The sequence below is a fragment of the Drosophila sechellia genome, chromosome 3R, assembly GCF_004382195.2.
Source record: "Drosophila sechellia strain sech25 chromosome 3R, ASM438219v1, whole genome shotgun sequence".
Taxonomy (NCBI): Eukaryota; Metazoa; Arthropoda; class Insecta; order Diptera; family Drosophilidae; genus Drosophila; species Drosophila sechellia.
Genome location: NC_045952.1, coordinates 7963953 through 7981265, shown reverse-complemented (window position 1 = coordinate 7981265; position 17313 = coordinate 7963953). Strand labels below are relative to the sequence as shown.

Below are 17313 nucleotides of genomic sequence, written 5' to 3'. Positions count from 1 at the left end.
GGACCACTTTATCTCGTTCTGCATCCCTGGAATTTATATATGCTATTATAAATGGAAATATAACAGCATCCGTTTTTTTCAAACATTCCACTTGAAAACAAATTGTTGCGTATGAGTAAAAAAAATAGTTGGGTCTTCCAAATGTTTGTTCGACCCTTTATAATCATTTTACATTATTTTATAAATTTAACCTTATTGACATAAAAATCAATTTTTGCAGGTGGGTAGATTATGATTTAGTATTAATCTTTGCAGAAAAGTAAGAGTCCCCCTGCTTACGACACTTATTAACAGCAATCACTTGCGATATATCTTTTACACAGAGCGCTTAACAGAATTGTCGTGCCAAAATGAGGAGGTATATTCTAGCAAACATCCAACGGTCACACTGTTTGTGGACAAAAAGGTAAACAAAGTGAAAATTTCGCAAAATGTGCAAAATAATCAAGTAAGGCTCAGTAATAGGTGCTACTGGTCAATCGGACCATAAATACTGCCCATTTAACACATACTATGCATGGCTTGAATATCTCGTGAAGTACACAAACCAAAACAATGAGCGACTCTGACGAAGGTGAGATAACACAACTTTTAGTGAAATTATGCACAATATGATAGTTTTACGCAATATTTAACCCGGTCAGAGTGCAAATGAGCATTACACGCTTGACTATGCAAATTACCTTAGTGGTGCAATTAAAACTCCAACCAGTTGTTATTGGTTTTTCAACAACACAAGCAAGAGCACAGGGTGACTTTGGTGCAATGGAAGTGGGCGCGCAAAAACTTTTTTTTAAACAGCCACCACCCACAGAAGCAACTGGTGCGCTGCAACCACTGGACCATCCGACACCCACGCAGGGACAAATCAAAACAAATGCCACGCACTCACCCAATGCCACATCCTTGACCAAGTGCAACAGTTGCCGCGCTTCTTGGGCTCCGACTTGCGCAGTGCGACAAAATACGGCCTGGATCAATGACCACAAAAACGTGTCCATCGATTTTCCGCAGTTCAGTTTTTGCCAGCGGCGCGTTCGTTCATCTCCGATGCCAATTAATTTTTGGGGCTTATTCGCACCGATTTGGGTTACATAATGTCTTGGAAATTCAGCATGGAACAGCCCAAAACTGGAACTGAAACAGCTCTGGAAGCCTGCGACTACTTCGTGGATGAGGTCATTGAGGCATCCTCAATACGGGGTGGGAATTGGCTTAGTCCAAAGGTGCTGGGTATTATTTAACCAAGCAAAGCTTATCTTTCACAGATGCCCGCGAGGAAGTGCGTCAGATCAAGCACGGGGAGCTGCGAACGGCAGTGATCTCTGGCGATGAGCGGACTGTGCGGGTGCTGCTGGCAGCTCTGGGAACTGAGCGTCAAATTATAGTCAATATGGCTCCTTCAGGAGCAAACACCCTTCTATTCCTGTGAGATAAATTCTTTTAGAATTAGTCAATTTTGAGCCAAACTAATATCGGTCTCCTTTTAGAGCCTGCCAGTCTGGTTACGAGAGCATTACACAGCGATTGCTGGATGCTGGAGCGGATGGTCGCTCCCATGCCGTGACCAAGTACTCACCCTTGTACGCCGCCGTCCACAGCGGTCACTTGGGCATCGCCCGACTGATGCTAGACCGTTTTCCAGAACTAATCCAGCAGCCGACTGTGGAGCGCTGGCTGCCGCTGCACGCCGCCTGCATCAATGGACACATCAAGCTGCTGGAACTCCTTATCAGCTACAGCTATCCTGACTACCTCTACCAGGCATATCGCGACGAGGAGGGCCAGTGGGAATGGCGGCTCCCCTTCGACGCCAACGCTCATGATGTGACGGGTCAGACCAGTCTGTATATAGCCAGCATTCTAGGAAACAAGCAGCTGGTTGGTGTGCTTCTAAAGTGGCAGCTCCATTGCCGGCGTACGTTGGGCGATTCCGCCAGCTCGGTCAGCACTCCTATTACACCCACCAGGAAACGCATTTCATTTGGCATTCAGGCTATCATGTCCAAGCTGCACATATCTGGAGAGTCAGAAGGACCCGATGACCTAGCTTCCCAAGAGTCAAGCGAGTGCCAACGGTGTCCCATTAACGTGAATCTTCTATGTGGAGCGGCGAGAGAAACAGCTCTGCTTGCGGCCGTTCGAGGCGGCCACTTAGACGTGGTGCAGTCTCTGCTACAGCACGGGGCAAATCCGAATATTGTAGCCAAGCCAGTTGAGGATCACAACGACCCGAAATGTTGCGAGGAAATATATGGGCTCAGTAATGTCCCCATTGCAGAGGCCTGCAAGCAAAGGTCGCTGGCTATGTTGGATCTCTTGCTAAAGCATGGAGCCCGCGACGATAATGGCACGGCCATTGGAATGGCTATTACAGGCGGCGACGAGGCCATCCTGAGCCGTCTTTTGGCCCGACGAGTCCATCCGGACTCAGACTACAAGATCAACAAGAAGGGCCTTCCCACACCAGTGGAGGTGAACGTGTTTTTGCCGTCCACCAGCAACATATCTTACAGCGCTATGTTCCCCAACAATCCAACCATTATTGACTGGCACAGCATGGGCTCCAGTGTCCAGTTGTCTGTTGTAAGGGTTCCCTGGATGGTCAGCGGTGTGTTGCTTCTGAATCCCAAGCTACAGTCGCATCCGCGACTTAATGATGTTGCTCTGACAGCTATCACGCGAATTGATTTCTCGCACAACGTTCTCACGTCAATTCCACAGGAGCTTTTCCATTTGGTTAGCCTAAGGTTAGTAAAGACAAAGTAGTAGGTTATTAAGAATTATATAAGTCTTTCATTTAAGGTATTTAAATGTGGCGCAAAACAAAATAACCGATTTACCTGCGCCAATGGGCCAGACATATGGTTGTCCGGTACTGGACGAACTCTTTCTACAGGACAACCAGTTAACAACGCTGCCGGCCGCCATCTTTCACCTACCCGCGCTATCTATATTGGATGTTTCAAATAACAAACTACAACAGCTTCCCTTCGACCTGTGGCGTGCACCCAAGCTGCGCGAACTTAATGTGGCCTTCAACCTATTGCGGGATCTCCCTGTGCCGCCAATGCAAACTAGCAGTTCGCTGCTGAGCCTAGACAAATTGAATCTGCAATCTTTTGAGGAGCCGCCATCAAACAAACCGCGAAATGTGACTCAGCAACGGCTCACCCATCGCAATTTATGGTCGTCTACTTTGGACATAACCGATAATGACATGAAGTGGCAGCATGAACAAGATTTTGGCGATGGAAAGACAGCTGGTGTGGGCTCCTCCCAGCTAAGTAGCTTAAATATAGCGAATAACCTCTTCACCAGTATCCCCGCTGCTTTGCCCTGTCTGGCTGTAAACCTAACCCGGCTGAATATGTCATACAACAGTCTGCGTTCTATGGGACATGTAACCAGTTACCCGGCAACACTTAAGCAGTTGGATCTAAGTCACAACGAGATATCCTGCTGGCCAAGTTTACCGCGAATTACTGAATCGGATCCGCATCTACTGTGCTACAGTTGTGTCCAGCTACCAGAGGGTCGGGATGAGGACTATAAGACGGCCTCCTCAAAGGGAAGTAGCTCCTCTGCCACATCGTTTCGCGCTTCGGTGTTAAAAAGTGTTTGTCGGCACAGGCGTCATCTGCGCCTGGAGTCTCTACGCACATTGATCTTAGCTGACAATCTGCTTACACGCATCCAACTATCAACTGATGACGCCACAACCCTTTTTAATGAGAGCGAGGACGCCGATTGGAGTGTGGTAGGCGTGAACCGGTCTAAGGTGATATTTCCCAACCTGTCTATGCTGGATATGACCAACAATTGTCTGAAGGAGATTCCCGCCTCGTTGCACGAACTGAGCAGTCTGTCAGTGCTCAATATTAGTGGTAACGTCAACATCACGGAACTGCCACCGCACTTGGGACTGCTGTCGAGGCTTTGGAATCTCAATACGCGCGGTTGTCTACTGCAGGAGCCATTGCGCTCTATGATCGAGAGCAAGAAACACAAGACGATGGACATTGTGGGATATCTTAAATCTATTTACGAAGATGCCCAGCCCTACGCACGGATGAAACTGATGGTGGTTGGTGTGGCTGGAATCGGCAAGAGCACTCTGCTGGACTTACTGCGCCAGGGGGCGGGCTCAGGGTCCAGCTCCGGCTCTCATCGATCGCGCGCCAGCGAAAATCATTGGGCCAAGAGAATGGGACACGCACGCAGCACATCTCGATCTCATCGATCTCATTCGTCCGCTTCTAGCGCAAACATTTCTACAGTAGGAGTGGACATTGGAACATGGATATGTGAGAAACGGAAGCGAGCACCCGGCTCCCACGGGCCAGTGGTGTTTCGTACTTGGGATTTTGGTGGCCAAAAGGAGTACTACGCCACACATCAGTACTTTTTGTCCAAACGGAGTCTGTATTTGGTGCTCTGGCGCATCAGCGACGGTCACAAGGGTCTGGCGGAGTTGCTGCAGTGGCTTGGCAACATTCAAGCGAGGGCTCCCAACTCCCCCGTAATCATTGTGGGCACACACTTTGATGCCGTTGGTGAATCTATCTCGCCCCAAAAGGCAGAGCAACTGCAGCAATTGATTCGGGAAAAGTTTATCGCCATTCCCGATGCGGAAAAAATCGGGCTGCCACGGGTGATTGATTCCATCGAAATAAGTTGCCGGTAAGTTTTTAAATTATTAATATGACGTCAAAGTCTTAAAAAATACCGTTTTGAACTTTAGGACACTACACAATATCCACTTATTGGCCAACATTATTTACGACACCGCCATGCAACTGCGATCCCCTGGTTCCAAGGAGCCCATGCTACTGCAAAAGATCCCCGCCAGCTACATTGCCTTGGAGGATATTGTGAATGTGATTTCATGCAATCTGCGCGCTGCTGGGCGAGATCCCGTCCTGGATGGTGAACAATACAAGCGCTTGGTCACCGAACAGATGCGATTGCACAACTATAAGAGCTTCCGGGATGGCGCTGAGCTGCAGCAGGCCACTACATGGTGCCACGAAAATGGAGTTCTTTTGCACTATGACGATGCTACGTTGAGGGACTACTACTTTCTCGATCCACAGTGGCTTTGCGACATGCTGGCCCATGTGGTCACCGTGCGGGAGATCAATCCCTTTGCTCCCACGGGCGTGATGAAACTGGATGATCTCCAGATGTTGTTCCGAAGTGTGCAGGTTCAAGGAAATGGAAACAGAAGGTATTTAATTGAGTGTGCATAACTATGCGGTAAAGTATTTTTGTATTAATTAAAATTTCTTTCTTTAAGCTACATTGTCAGTCTACTTAACAAGTTTGAGGTCGCTTTAACGTGGGACTCGAGAACTCTACTCATACCCTCCTTACTGCCTGCGCAGGAGGCAGCTACACCCAATTCAGGAAGCACGGTTAAGCTATCGCAACGAGCTCGCGGTCGTAGTTTGGGTTGCTCGGTATCGCAAGAAGTAAATCTAAATAATTTGATATACGAACAGAGGTCAGCTCCTTCTTCATCATCTTCCTCTGCATCGATTAGCCAAGGGTTGCGACGCATCCTTTTGATGACTTATTTCCCGTCCGGGTTTTGGTCAAGATTAATCACCCGGATTTTAGCTGATGAACAGATAATCGAAGCAATTCGTGGCGTTTATATTGCGTCGCAAGATGTAAGTGGAACATTTTTTACTAATCTTCTTAAGTTTTAGGTACAATCTTTTTTGTTTTAGATGTACGCGGACTTTGATCTACGCACATCGTTGGAGCAGGACACACAGTGGAATCTTTGGCAGACAGGTTTAGCACTGTACTATGGACCTATCTTAATATTCAAGATCTGGGAAGTACCCTTTCAGAAGACAGAGCGAACGCAACCTTTCCGCACTGATGGCAACCGATTTAAGCTGAAACAAGATGGTATCTGGAGCGATGTAAATCTCAGCTCCTCTAGCATTTTGGAAGTATACTTTCCACTCTATGAAGTGGACATATCGCAAGAAGTGGATGACAATGAACGTCAATTGCTGGCCGAGATTCGTCCGCACATGTCTCAGGTGGCCAAGCTTTTGGCCCTAACAGTGGATCATATTGACTTGCTTTTGGAGGATTGGTATCCTTCATTGGGAACGCGGTTTGTGCACACTTCCGAGGGTCGATTCCTAATCACTCGATTGGTGCTATGTCCGCGCTGTCTGTGGAAGTTGCAGCTGCAGCAGAACAACGAACCGTCTGATCGGGAAGTGCCTCCAGTGGGTTGCAATCGACCAAGTCGAAGTAGTAGGCGTGGAGCGGGAGCATACTTTCTGCACGGTGTAGGTGATCCCGGAGAGGATGGTGCTTTAAACGTGTTCTCTGCCTATTTAAACGCCACAGCGCGGAGGGAACGCCGATCGGAGGATTCTTTGGGAACTGGATCGGACGCGGACTCGGGCGTGGGTCCCGACTCAGCCGGTTCTTCGCGCAACACCTCAGTTGATGGTCATCCCGGCTATCACTTGCCTGATAACTCAAATGTGTGTTATGCCTGGATGATTGAGGAGTGCATTTTGTCCGTTTATAATCAAAGCAAGATCAGTTGCCCTGTTCATCTCGAACAGTCAATGGCTCAGCTTGCGCCAGACGTCATCTTTGCCGATATTCCTGATAAGCACACTATTCCCAGCGAGTGCATCATTAAGGGATCGTTGCTTGGTAGAGGTGCTTTTGGATTCGTTTTTAAAGCTAATTGCAAAGTAAGGGGCGCCAGATCCTTTAAGCCGGTGGCAATGAAAATGCTTCAGCCAGTGCCTCCCGGAGCTCGGGCAAAAGAGGTGAGTACTACAAATTAACGAATGTACTGAAATTCATAGTTATATGTTCTTTGAATCTTCTATTTTAGAGCGCTTTGATGGCTTTCAAGGTAGCTGTCGGCAAATGGGACCGGGATCCACTGCAGCACTCTTGCAAGGCCTACTGCACTGCTCGCCAGGAACTGGCAGTACTTCTAACTCTCAAGCATCCAAACATTGTACCCTTGGTCGGGATCTGCATTAAACCATTAGCTCTGGTTCTGGAACTAGCTCCTCTAGGCGGTTTGGACGCTTTGCTCCGGCATTACCGACGGAGCGGAGCCCACATGGGACCGCATACTTTCCAGACTCTTGTTCTGCAGGCGGCACGAGCCATCGAGTATTTGCATCGCAGAAGAATTATCTACCGCGATCTAAAGTCTGAAAATGTCTTGGTTTGGGAGCTCCCGCAACCACACACGGAAGACAGTCCCCGCAATCTTGTGCACATAAAGATTGCCGACTACGGAATTAGCCGGCAAACCGCTCCAAGTGGGGCTAAAGGATTTGGTGGCACCGAGGGCTTTATGGCTCCCGAGATCATACGCTACAATGGTGAGGAGGAATATACTGAAAAGGTATGTTTATTTATTTAGTTCTCATAAATCATAAGGCTTATCGATTCTTTATTGTCAGGTGGACTGCTTCTCATTTGGAATGTTCATATATGAGAATATCAGTTTACGACAACCTTTCGAGGGCCACGAGTCTATTAAAGAGTGCATCTTGGAAGGTAGTCGCCCGGCTCTGACTCAAAGGGAAACCCAGTTTCCAACCTGCTGTCTGGATCTTATGGTCTTGTGTTGGCACGAACAGCCTCGTCGCAGACCGACGGCAAGTCAGATTGTTTCCATACTGAGTGCACCGGAGTGCATCCACCTCCTGGATGTCGTTGCCATGCCGCATAGCGAGAAAATTGTTTGTGGCGTTTTCCAGTCGCTTGTTGGTGTGGGCGATGATGAACGATGTGGCCTCGAACTGTGGCTACCCTCCTTCGGCTCTCGCATTGATATTCTGGACTGCACACCCTCGGGCAGCCTACTGCAGTGCAACAGCATCAGTTGTTCTCCGCAGCCACAGGTTGCTCCGCCCAAGACACCCGAAAACGGTGCAAATTCACGTGCCCGCTCTGCCCAACGTTTGCCCAAGATAAACATGCTGTGCTGCTGCCTGGTAGGAGACGCCATCTGGATGGGCGACGTTTCCGGCAATCTGCACGCCTATAGCACATTCACCTATGCCCACCTCTTTTCCTACATGCTCGATCCCAACATTAAGTCAGCTGTGATCAGTCTAGTCTACATGGAGAAAATAGCTCGCGTGGCTGTCGGAACGCATAACGGTCGGGTGTTCCTGGTTGACGCCACTCAGGTGCCCAGCAATTGCGCATTCGCCGAGGGCTCCTTTGTGCTTACGGAGATCTGTTCTGGTTTTGTGTTGCACGCCGCTTGTTCAGTTCTTGTGGATGGGTAAGCTGACAAATCTATAACCTAATATTTACTTAAATCTAAAGTGTGCTCTCTATAGAACCTATGAATTGTGGTGCGGCGAAATTGCGGGAAAGATAAATGTATTTCCGTTGAACGAGAACGGAGTGTCGGGACATCAGGCTTTATGTCACAGCGAGGAACCCAATCTCATCGAAGACGTCAAGGTGGCTCGAATGTGCAGCAATGACAGCCATGTCTTCAGTTGTCTATATCCAGGTTGTATGGTGTACCAGTGGGGTGTTATCTCCAAACGGATAGAAAACAAGCTGGACTGCTCAAAGCTGCTGCCCTGCTCTGAGTCTCTGCAAAGTATTGCGATTGATGAGCATGTGAACCTTATAAAATGCCAGATTTCGGCACTGGCGGCTCACAATTCAGAACTGTATATTGGGACGACCTGGGGTTGCTTAATCGTGGCCGAACTGCACACCCTGCGCCCCATTAGTGTTTTCCGACCTTATGAAAATGAGGTAAGTTTGGCGAATTGTGTGTTTTATTTGTGGATGGCTGACATTCAATTCCCTTACAGATCAAATCTATAATAACCCTTTCTAAAGACAATGTTCCGCTGATCGCCACGATTGGAAGACGATATCGCTCTTTGATCTCTCGATATGTGGACTCCGCAGAGTCATCCACCAAGAGCTCTGCCGTCAGCACACCTACCCATGGTGTAGCCAAATCCGTGCCACCGGCGGATGTGGATAATCACATTCATTGCCTGCTGTGGCGCGCCAAGCACTGGACCTAAATTCGATCTCATTCGAAGTATTTGTTGACGTATTTAATAATCCAAAAATCCTTACACAAACTTGTTAAGAAGGTGCTAGATACATATGAGGTATATTCGCTGAAGAATATTTATTTCCTGTCCAATTTAATGTAAAATTATTGCCGATCTTATACTTTACTTGACATTTTGGAGGTGCAATTTATTACCTTTGAATTTTATATCTCATAGGTTTTTTATTATTTTTATTTATTTATTTAAAAATGTTACGCAGCTCTTTTTTTAATACTATATACAATGTCAATATACAATTTATTGTGGTATACTTAAGGGTTATTTACTATATTTTTAGCACGAAATTGCAAGCAGTTAACCCGATCATAAAAAACGAAATAATATTTAAATTGCTTTGTTTATTCTTTATTGTTTTTTTTAACAGAATGACATTTTTTACATTCCGCAGATCAGCTTTAGAAATATTAAAATCTTTTATTAAAAACTTGCAGCAAAAGTAAAAATTGATTTCAATTTGGAATATTCTCTAAAACTTAATACATTAGGTTATGCAAAAATTTTGAAAGTAGCAGGCACATAAAACAAATATTTTTCCAATCGGGATCCGATGAGTGAAGGGGATTTGTATCTACTGCGATTCCTGGGCCACAGAAGCTACTGACATAGAGGACTGGCGACTGCGCGAGTATATGGAAGCGGAGTTTTTCAATACCCGTACATAGTTATTGAAATCGATAACGAACTGGAACTCCTCCTTGAGAGCATCACGCAGAGGAACCTGGAAAATAATAGCCAATAACTACGAGTGCCCACCCGTGCAAAAGATGTCAACCCACTCGGTAGTGATGAGCTTTCTTCATCACAAACAAAACCCAGCTGATAATCCCGTAAAGCAGAGCGCAGCAACTTCCGACAAGTAGCACGAAAAAAACTCCCTCCAAATTATTCATGTCCAAAGGTGTCGCATCGGGAGCGTCCTCTTTGGTGGCGCAAATGCCGGTGCCCACCTCGTTCCACCACTTGTTCTTCATCTTCTCCAGCACTCCCTGTTCCTGCAGTTCCAGAAGGGCGTTATTGAACTTTCCACGATGCGGCCAATCTAAAATGTTTGAAGGCATAAAATTAAATGTAATATTCTGAAAATACATTACTTACCCTTCCGCATGGCTATTCCATAGCCCTTCTCGTCCAATGCATCTCCAATCTTTTTAAGATTACATTCACGCTTCGTGTTATACTCAATGGAAGTGGATTCCATCAGAAATGCATAGTGAGTATTGGTCTTAACTCGATTCACTCCCTCCATGTTGTCTTCGGTGAGGTATTGGGGATTTTCGGACATAAATTTATTCATCTTCTTATATCGTTCTTCCGCAGATGTCTACGAAATTTATGTTTCATTTTAGACATTTAAGATGAAATATAGTTTTGCTAATACCATAAAGAAGTTCCTGGTGGATCCAGTCTTTTTTGCACCGTAAACTACACCATCCTTGTTATCGGCCAGATCGTCGACGCTGTTGATTAAACTTTGCGGCTTTTCGATGGTCAAAAAGGCAGCCAAATTGGCGGTGTAGGATGATACCACGATCAGGGTAAAGAACCACCAGAAACTAGCTACAGTTCGAGTGGATAAAGCTCTAAGAAGGATATATAATATATAAAGGATATTGCATATATAATTGTCTATGATCTGTATAATTTTCATACTTGGGACCAATTTCAGAACCTTGCTGAAGCAGAGCACCAGTTGTAAACCAAATTGAGTTGCCTATTGTGAACTGGTTTTCCAGTTCTTCTGGTTCCTCAATACAAGGATACGGGTTATCCCATTCGCTAGGCGACAGACGACCCAATATAAAGAAACTCAAGGACACGCCCAAAAAGGAAAAACCTAAGAACCACCAGACTTCCTCCGAAAAAGGATCCATGAAGGTAAACAGCTCAGGTGTGGCTTTCTGGGGCTTTAAATAGAGAATGGCGATGCCTGAAATGTGTAATATAAATATAAATTAATATTTACATAAATATATAAATATATGACATGCCCAGATTCATGAAGGGAATGGTAAAGTCTAAAGCCTGTTCACGCTCCGAGGTGATGGTCAAATCCGTGATGGCCAGGTCAGCTCGCTGCAAGAATATTGGTTTATTAATGGGTTAAAATATGGATAGAATATCCCACCCCCGTCATTATCTCCCTCAGCATGCCCGTGGATTCATTGGTGGACTTGTTGTATGATCCATAGTCATTGCCTCCGTTTACGAAGGTAAAATTAAATCCCAGCTTATCGGCCAGTTCCTTGATCAGATCCACGCCGTACCCCTCATACTGACTGTTGCCCTCCAGCTGCTTGTACGTCTCCACCAGCTGGGCATATGGTTTGTTCTGAAATGTTGGATTTCAACATTTTTTCAGATGATTAAAGTGGCTTGGAGCGTAGTGCCACCTACCGGTACCGAGAGCAAGATAATGAAGGTCTTATTGGCCAGCGAATTGTCAACGCTATCGAATTGGGCGGTGGTGGGTGCCAGTCGCTGTGGTCTGTACTGCCTATCCTCGTCCCATGTGCCCACCTTGACGATACCCGACGGCTGCAGTTCGATGACATCCAAGTGGTACCCTTTTCGGACGTTTCCTTCAAAGTAGATAGGTCCCGTGAGCAGGCGATCCGAGAGGCGCAGCTGTAACGCTCAAAAGTGAAGAAGTCAGTTTTAAGAGGATTTCTCCTTTCTACTTACAGTTCGCATATAATTTTTGAAAGAGGAACCATCATCTCGGACGCTTTCGGTTCTCTGCGAGCAATTCTGGGGCATTGGTTTGAAGGGCAGGTTCTTTAGGGTCTGTGCAAATAGCTGGACGGCATCGTAAGTTAGAGCCATTTCCACAGTTATGGGACAAGAACCTTACAAAAACAAACAAACAAACTATATTACTTCAATTTTGAAGCATAGCAAATATTGCCTACCATTTCTGAACTCATCCTGATCGGTGGGGTAACCCAACTTCATGAGCAGCTCCTTGACGGCCATTTTTTCCGGAGAAAATAAACGCAGCCCGGTTATATTGGCCTCGCTGTACTTGTACTCCTCCAAATCGAATGAGTGAAAGTCCAGGTTGCCGATAATGTACTTGTAATCCTCGTTGATGATGCCCACTTGTTGCGCCTGGTTGAGGAACTCTGGCATCGTTTCGCTGGAGCCCACGACCACAATTCGATTATCCACGGACTTTCGAACGCGCCGGAGGACCTGTTTGTAATTGCCATTCAACTGCATGTCGTATCGCAGGACCGTGATCACAGTTCCACTCTTGCCTAACATCATGGTTAGCTCGTTCAAAATGTTTAGATACTCGGCTGCAAAGCGATTGGGAATCATTTCGGGAACCAATTATATTTCATCGACATGGACAGCTCACCCGACTCGTAGAGGAAAATGAAGCGGGTCCAATTGAACTCAGTGATTAGGCTGTATAGAGCTTTGGCCAGGTCAGCAGGATGCGGATGCAGATTGAATCCCTCCGCGTTCTCGCTCATGTACGAGTAGATGTGGGGTATGTCCATGGCGTCGCATATGGACATTAGGTGGACGGCAGTGTGCCGCGAAGAGGGTCCAAAGACTCCAGCGATGCCAGTCTGGAAAGTGATACAAGAACGTACTTTAAAAATGTTTATGAGCTAATAAAATCCAAATAACCAAATTAATAAATAGCTAACTATAAATATCCAGTAAAAGTAAAAGGGTACTTGATAGTTGTTATCCTTGATTGTTTATAAAATCAACAATTAACATTTAGTTCATACTTACCTCCAGCATTCTGCACAGCTTGCCGTAGCTCTGGTAGGCATCCCCGTAGTTGACCTCCTCCTTGAGTGACGTCAAGGATGTGCCCACCTCCTGGTTGGCGACATCGATGGCATGGTCGAAGACTATGTTCATCTTCTCGGTGTTCTGGTCGGTGAGCAGACCTGAAACCGAGAAAAGTCTCTCTCATCCACCTTTTGCCATTTCTCTCTTGCCGGTTTGTTTATAAACAACAACTTGACCTAATCATCCCATTCAGTCGGAAAACCCAAACAAACAAACAAATACTAAAATCGTTTTTACGAGCTTTCAGCGTTGATGGAACGAACAGCGTGTTCTCTTTATGAGAAATTAAAAATAAATCGCCCGTTGAAAACAGTTTGTTTGGAACTGCACGACAAAAAACTCACGCGACACACATTTTTCAAATGAGTTATTTTGGGGCTTTTTCTCGAAATTACTTACCGATGGGGACACTTCCCAAATTTTGGTAGTTATCGTATCCGCCAAAGTTCTCATACTGAGCCCAGTTAACTGAAATTTTAATGCTAATAATGCTCCACAATATTACAAAATGGTTGAAAAACATTTTATATGGCTTTTATTTGAGACATATATTTATATATATATATATATTTCTTATTCGGTTAAATAAATTCTTGTGTTTCCCGAACTGAACACTTCGAGTGAAAATCGAAAACTGACTTTTGCTTCCAAAATGTCAATTTGGAAAACGTTTTGAGTGAAATTATGGAGAGCTTTTTCGAAACTTTGGAGAGAATATCTCATATTTAATCCTCAACCGGCATATTTTCCTCAGAATCAGTCTTAAGGGACTCTATGGACTGAGATGAGTTCCGACTACGAGAGTATATGGACTGGGCGCTCTTTAGAAGTCTTTCATTTTCCGAAAAGCGGATGACAATTCTGAATTCCTCAGCCAAGGCATCGCAAAAGGGTACCTGAAAAATAAATAATCTGTTTTAACGCTCCTTTGGGAGGGTAAAAGTTTACTTTACCTCATAGTTCCTAGCTTTCTTGTAGACAAAGTAGCACCAACATAGAATGGAGATAATTATGGATATGATGGATCCGATGACCAAGACAACGTATATGCCACTCAGATTGTCCACGCCCAACTCAGAAGGACCATCCTTATTGCTTTTTGCCTGCAACAACAGATTTATTATGGGGCTTATCAAGAGTCCACATCCCACAAATCACATACACTGCAAACACCGGCTCCAACTTCGTTCCACCATTTGTTCTTCAGCCTGGCCAGGACACCCTGTTCCTGCAGCTCCAGCAGGGCCTTGTTAAACTTGTCACGATAGGGCCAATCTGTGGGGGGTAGTTAGTAAGACGGATCTGAAGGATCATGGTTTATGTTACCCACTCTTCACCATCGCTATGCCGTAGCCCTTCTCGTCCAGCGGATCTCCCACTTTGGTCAGATTGCACTCCCTAACCGTGTTAAATTCAATCGAGGTGGACTCCATGAGGAAAGCGTACTTGGTGCCCGACTTCACCTTGTCCACGCCTTGCTGATTGTTTTCCATTAGCATCTCCGGATGGGCGTTCAAGTACTCGTTCATTTTGATATAGATGGGTTCCTCCGACGACTTTGTATTAAGTAGATAATGTTTAATCTCGAGCTTAAATTTTTATATCAAGCTTACCGAAAAGAAATTTCTTGTAGATCCTGTACGCTTAGCTCCATACTGAACGTCGTCCTTGTTGTCGGCCAAATCTTTAACGCTGTTGATGGGACTAGTGGGAATCTCGATGGTCAAGAAGGCAGCCAAGTTGGCGGTGTAGGAAGACACCATGATCAAAGTGAAAAACCACCAAATCGCAGATATTGTCCGAGTGCTGAGTGCTCTAAAAAAATATATATTATGCTAATGAAGTTACAGTTGAGTAATGGTTTCTCTTACTTGGGTGCAATTTCAGAACCTTGCTGCAGTAAAGCTCCCGTTGTGAACCAAAGCGAGTTATTGATAGTAAATTGGTTTTCCAACTCTTCGGGCTCTTCAATACATGGATAGGGATTATCCCATTCGATTGGCGAAAGTCGACCTATTATAAAGAAGCACAGCGATACTCCCAAATAGGCAATGCCCAAGTAGAGCCACACCTCCGAAGAAAATGGGTCCATGAAGGAGAAAAGAGCGGGTGGAGCCTTCTGCGGTTTCACATACAAAATGGCTATGCCTGGTAATCAAGTCATTTAGTTAGTTGCTTAGTTGGTTATCACTCTAATCTAAAGGCCTAACCCAAATTCATGAATGGTATGGAAAAATCGATGACTTCCTCCCGCTCCGATGTAATAGTAAGATCAGTGATGGCCAGGTCAGCTCTCTGTAATTAAATTTCATTTTTAATACATAGTTATTTGATTCGATTTGATACTTACCCCTTCGACAATTTCCTTGAGCATTCCTGACGTCGAGTTCGTGGTCTTATTGAAGGAGCCATAGTCATTGCCACCATCGCGGAAGGTAAAGTTAAAGCCCAGCTTGTCGGCCAACTCTTTGATTAGATCCACTCCGTAGCCCTGGAACTGATTGTTGCCTATTAGTGTGTCAATACTCTCCACCAGACTGGCGTACGGTTTGGTCTGTAATTTAAATTTCCCACGGTCAAGTCTTTAACAAACACAAAGCTATGCAAATAATTATAGTATACCGCCACAGATATTAAAACGACGAAGGTTTTGTTAACCAGGGAACCATCGTCAATGTCATTGAAGTTGACAGCTTGGGGAGGTCGCTGGAACTCGAAGTCCTTGCCCTCCTCCCAAGTGCCCACCTTGACCAATCCACTAGTTTGCAGTTCGATGACGTCGAAGGTGAAACCCTTGCGCACATTTCCCTCGAAGTATATGCGACCTGTGATGGTTTTCTCTTTGATCTCCAGCTGTTTAAGTTTTATACATTTAGTATAATTATTAATGATTGCTAAGGCCCACTAACCGATCGCATGTAGTTCCTGAAAGTGGAGCCATCGGGTTGAACATTGTCGTGGCGCTCGGAACAGTTTAGCATCTGAGGTTGGTAGGGAAGATGCTTTGTTGTCTCCGCAATGACACGTACCGCATCATAGGTAAGAGCCATTTCCATGGTGATAAATGTAGAACCTCAAAGAGAATTTCACAGAAATTTACTCAAAATTATTTATATAATATTGGGTTATAATACCACTATTTACGGGTTCACTCTCCCCCAGTTCTTGGTGCAGCTTTTCCATCAGATCTCGCACTTCCTCCTGATCGGGCGAGAACATTCGTATACCTGTGATGTTCGCCTCACTGTACTTGTACTCCTCCAGGTCGAAGGTGTGCAGGTTGAGGTTTCCAATGATGTATGTGTAGTCCTCGTTCATGATGCCCACCTGTTGGGCTTGACGCAGTAGCTCCGCCACGCCCGCTGTTGAACCCACGACCACGATGCGACTGTCCTCCGATTTTCTAATGCGTCTCAGCACCGATTTGTAATTGCCATTCAGGTTAAGATCGTAGCGCATCACTTTAATGACAGGTCCTTTGATGCCGTATCGGGTCATTAGGTGGTCCAAAATTTTCAGATACTCAGCTTTAGAGCAGAACCAATGATTAGTTAGGAGTCAAGAGGGATTCTTTGGATTACCAACCGGATTCATAGCAGAATATAAAGCGGGACCACTCGAATTGATTTACAATGTCGTAGAGCGCATTAGCTATGTCCTCCGGACTGGGATGCAGATTGAAACCATCCGGATTGGATCCCCACGAGAGATGTGGGTATATGAAGGGTATGTCCTTTGAGTCGCAGGCATTCAAAAGATGGGAGGCTGTGTGCCTGGCAGCTGGCCCAAAGACGGCGCCCACTCCACTCTGGAACTCAACAAATTTTAATCAAGGGAATTCCTTTTGTTTCCCGCACTGCAAACACTTTACCTGCATTAGCCTACATAGTTGGGCAAAGGCCTGGACGGAGTTGCCGTAGACCACCTGCTCGGTTTCGCCGACCAAAGGAACAGCCAGTTCATTGTTTACCACCGATATGGCGTGCTCGAAAGTCTGCCGCATTCTATCGGTGACGTCGTCGGTGATAAGGCCTATATATATATATGAATTCTTTTGAGTCAAAACGAAATTCGGGAGAACTATCTGCTTAAGCTCTTTCATATGTTTCACTCACCCAGACGTATGGATTGACCACTGGATGCTTCGTATGCATTACCCCCATAAAACTGTGCCTGCACTCTGCTCAGGCTGAGAATAATCAGAGATATCCAACAGAAATGCATCGAATTCAATTATTGAAGTTTGGATTGGAAGTTTTTCATTTCCCACCGCTGGTTTTCGAGTATCTAACAATGGGTGTATCTAAATATATACGTATATTTTCGGATCACCCACTAGCGCGATGTCTTTGAAGTTCCTTAGTCGCCGAGC

The 17313-nt window shown here is 45.5% G+C and overlaps 3 protein-coding genes across 6 annotated transcripts; 1 reads left to right on the top strand and 2 right to left on the bottom strand.

The window, feature by feature from the left end:
* Positions 1 to 390: 390 nt before the first annotated feature.
* Positions 391 to 9376, top strand: LOC6619236 (leucine-rich repeat serine/threonine-protein kinase 1). 3 transcript variants are annotated; one of them, XM_032720658.1, is made up of 11 exons: positions 391 to 574; positions 1269 to 1428; positions 1491 to 2750; positions 2806 to 4683; positions 4745 to 5230; positions 5300 to 5675; positions 5736 to 6815; positions 6884 to 7411; positions 7470 to 8302; positions 8361 to 8793; positions 8853 to 9074. In XM_032720658.1, exons 1-11 carry the CDS (start codon positions 556 to 558, stop codon positions 9072 to 9074), a joined length of 7275 nt encoding a protein of 2424 aa, XP_032576549.1. In that variant the 5' UTR covers positions 391 to 555. The 3 variants fall into 3 exon arrangements, with proteins under 3 accessions (XP_032576549.1, XP_032576550.1, XP_002043455.1); XM_032720659.1 differs by lacking the exon at positions 391 to 574 and adding an exon at positions 645 to 1018 and having other exon boundaries at positions 8853 to 9376; XM_002043419.2 differs by lacking the exon at positions 391 to 574 and adding an exon at positions 1116 to 1203 and having other exon boundaries at positions 8853 to 9376.
* Positions 9377 to 9479: 103 nt separating this feature from the next.
* On the bottom strand, positions 9480 to 13483 carry LOC6619235 (glutamate receptor ionotropic, kainate 2). 2 transcript variants are annotated; one of them, XM_002043418.2, is made up of 13 exons: positions 13341 to 13483; positions 12879 to 13039; positions 12490 to 12706; positions 12038 to 12427; positions 11811 to 11974; positions 11523 to 11753; positions 11254 to 11457; positions 11117 to 11201; positions 10779 to 11055; positions 10507 to 10708; positions 10224 to 10449; positions 9905 to 10167; positions 9480 to 9846 (listed from the first exon to the last, which is right to left on the bottom strand). In XM_002043418.2, the coding sequence occupies exons 1-13, from the start codon at positions 13462 to 13464 to the stop codon at positions 9697 to 9699; spliced, it is 2694 nt and encodes an 897-aa protein (XP_002043454.1). In that variant the 5' UTR covers positions 13465 to 13483; the 3' UTR covers positions 9480 to 9696. The 2 variants fall into 2 exon arrangements, with proteins under 2 accessions (XP_002043454.1, XP_032576553.1); XM_032720662.1 differs by lacking the exons at positions 12879 to 13039; positions 13341 to 13483 and adding an exon at positions 12788 to 12821.
* LOC6619234 (glutamate receptor ionotropic, kainate 2) lies at positions 13460 to 17301 on the bottom strand. Its single transcript, XM_032720661.1, has 14 exons — positions 17057 to 17301; positions 16813 to 16973; positions 16527 to 16749; positions 16076 to 16468; positions 15851 to 16014; positions 15564 to 15794; positions 15292 to 15495; positions 15152 to 15236; positions 14813 to 15089; positions 14555 to 14756; positions 14272 to 14497; positions 14104 to 14216; positions 13895 to 14044; positions 13460 to 13837 (listed from the first exon to the last, which is right to left on the bottom strand). The coding sequence occupies exons 1-14, from the start codon at positions 17163 to 17165 to the stop codon at positions 13667 to 13669; spliced, it is 2709 nt and encodes a 902-aa protein (XP_032576552.1). The 5' UTR covers positions 17166 to 17301; the 3' UTR covers positions 13460 to 13666.
* Positions 17302 to 17313: the final 12 nt, after the last annotated feature.

What these genes read in the sequence shown, in the direction of transcription:
- LOC6619236 (XM_032720659.1), top strand. Translation starts at nt 652, where the DNA reads ATGAGCATTACACGCTTGACTATGCAAATTACCTTAGTGGTGCAATTA. An exon ending in GCAAACACCCTTCTATTCCT is followed by an intron (nt 1,429 to 1,490) that starts GTGAGATAAATT and finishes GTCTCCTTTTAG; the next exon opens with AGCCTGCCAGTCTGGTTACG. An exon ending in AGGAGGAATATACTGAAAAG is followed by an intron (nt 7,412 to 7,469) that starts GTATGTTTATTT and finishes CTTTATTGTCAG; the next exon opens with GTGGACTGCTTCTCATTTGG.
- LOC6619234 (XM_032720661.1), bottom strand. Translation starts at nt 17,165, where the DNA reads ATGCATTTCTGTTGGATATCTCTGATTATTCTCAGCCTGAGCAGAGTG. An exon ending in CATACCATTCATGAATTTGG is followed by an intron (nt 15,090 to 15,151) that starts GTTAGGCCTTTA and finishes CTTGATTACCAG; the next exon opens with GCATAGCCATTTTGTATGTG. An exon ending in CTACAAGAAATTTCTTTTCG is followed by an intron (nt 14,498 to 14,554) that starts GTAAGCTTGATA and finishes CTTAATACAAAG; the next exon opens with TCGTCGGAGGAACCCATCTA.
- LOC6619235 (XM_002043418.2), bottom strand. Translation starts at nt 13,464, where the DNA reads ATGTTTTTCAACCATTTTGTAATATTGTGGAGCATTATTAGCATTAAA. An exon ending in CATTTTCCTCTACGAGTCGG is followed by an intron (nt 12,428 to 12,489) that starts GTGAGCTGTCCA and finishes ATCGCTTTGCAG; the next exon opens with CCGAGTATCTAAACATTTTG. An exon ending in CATTCCCTTCATGAATCTGG is followed by an intron (nt 11,056 to 11,116) that starts GCATGTCATATA and finishes TACACATTTCAG; the next exon opens with GCATCGCCATTCTCTATTTA.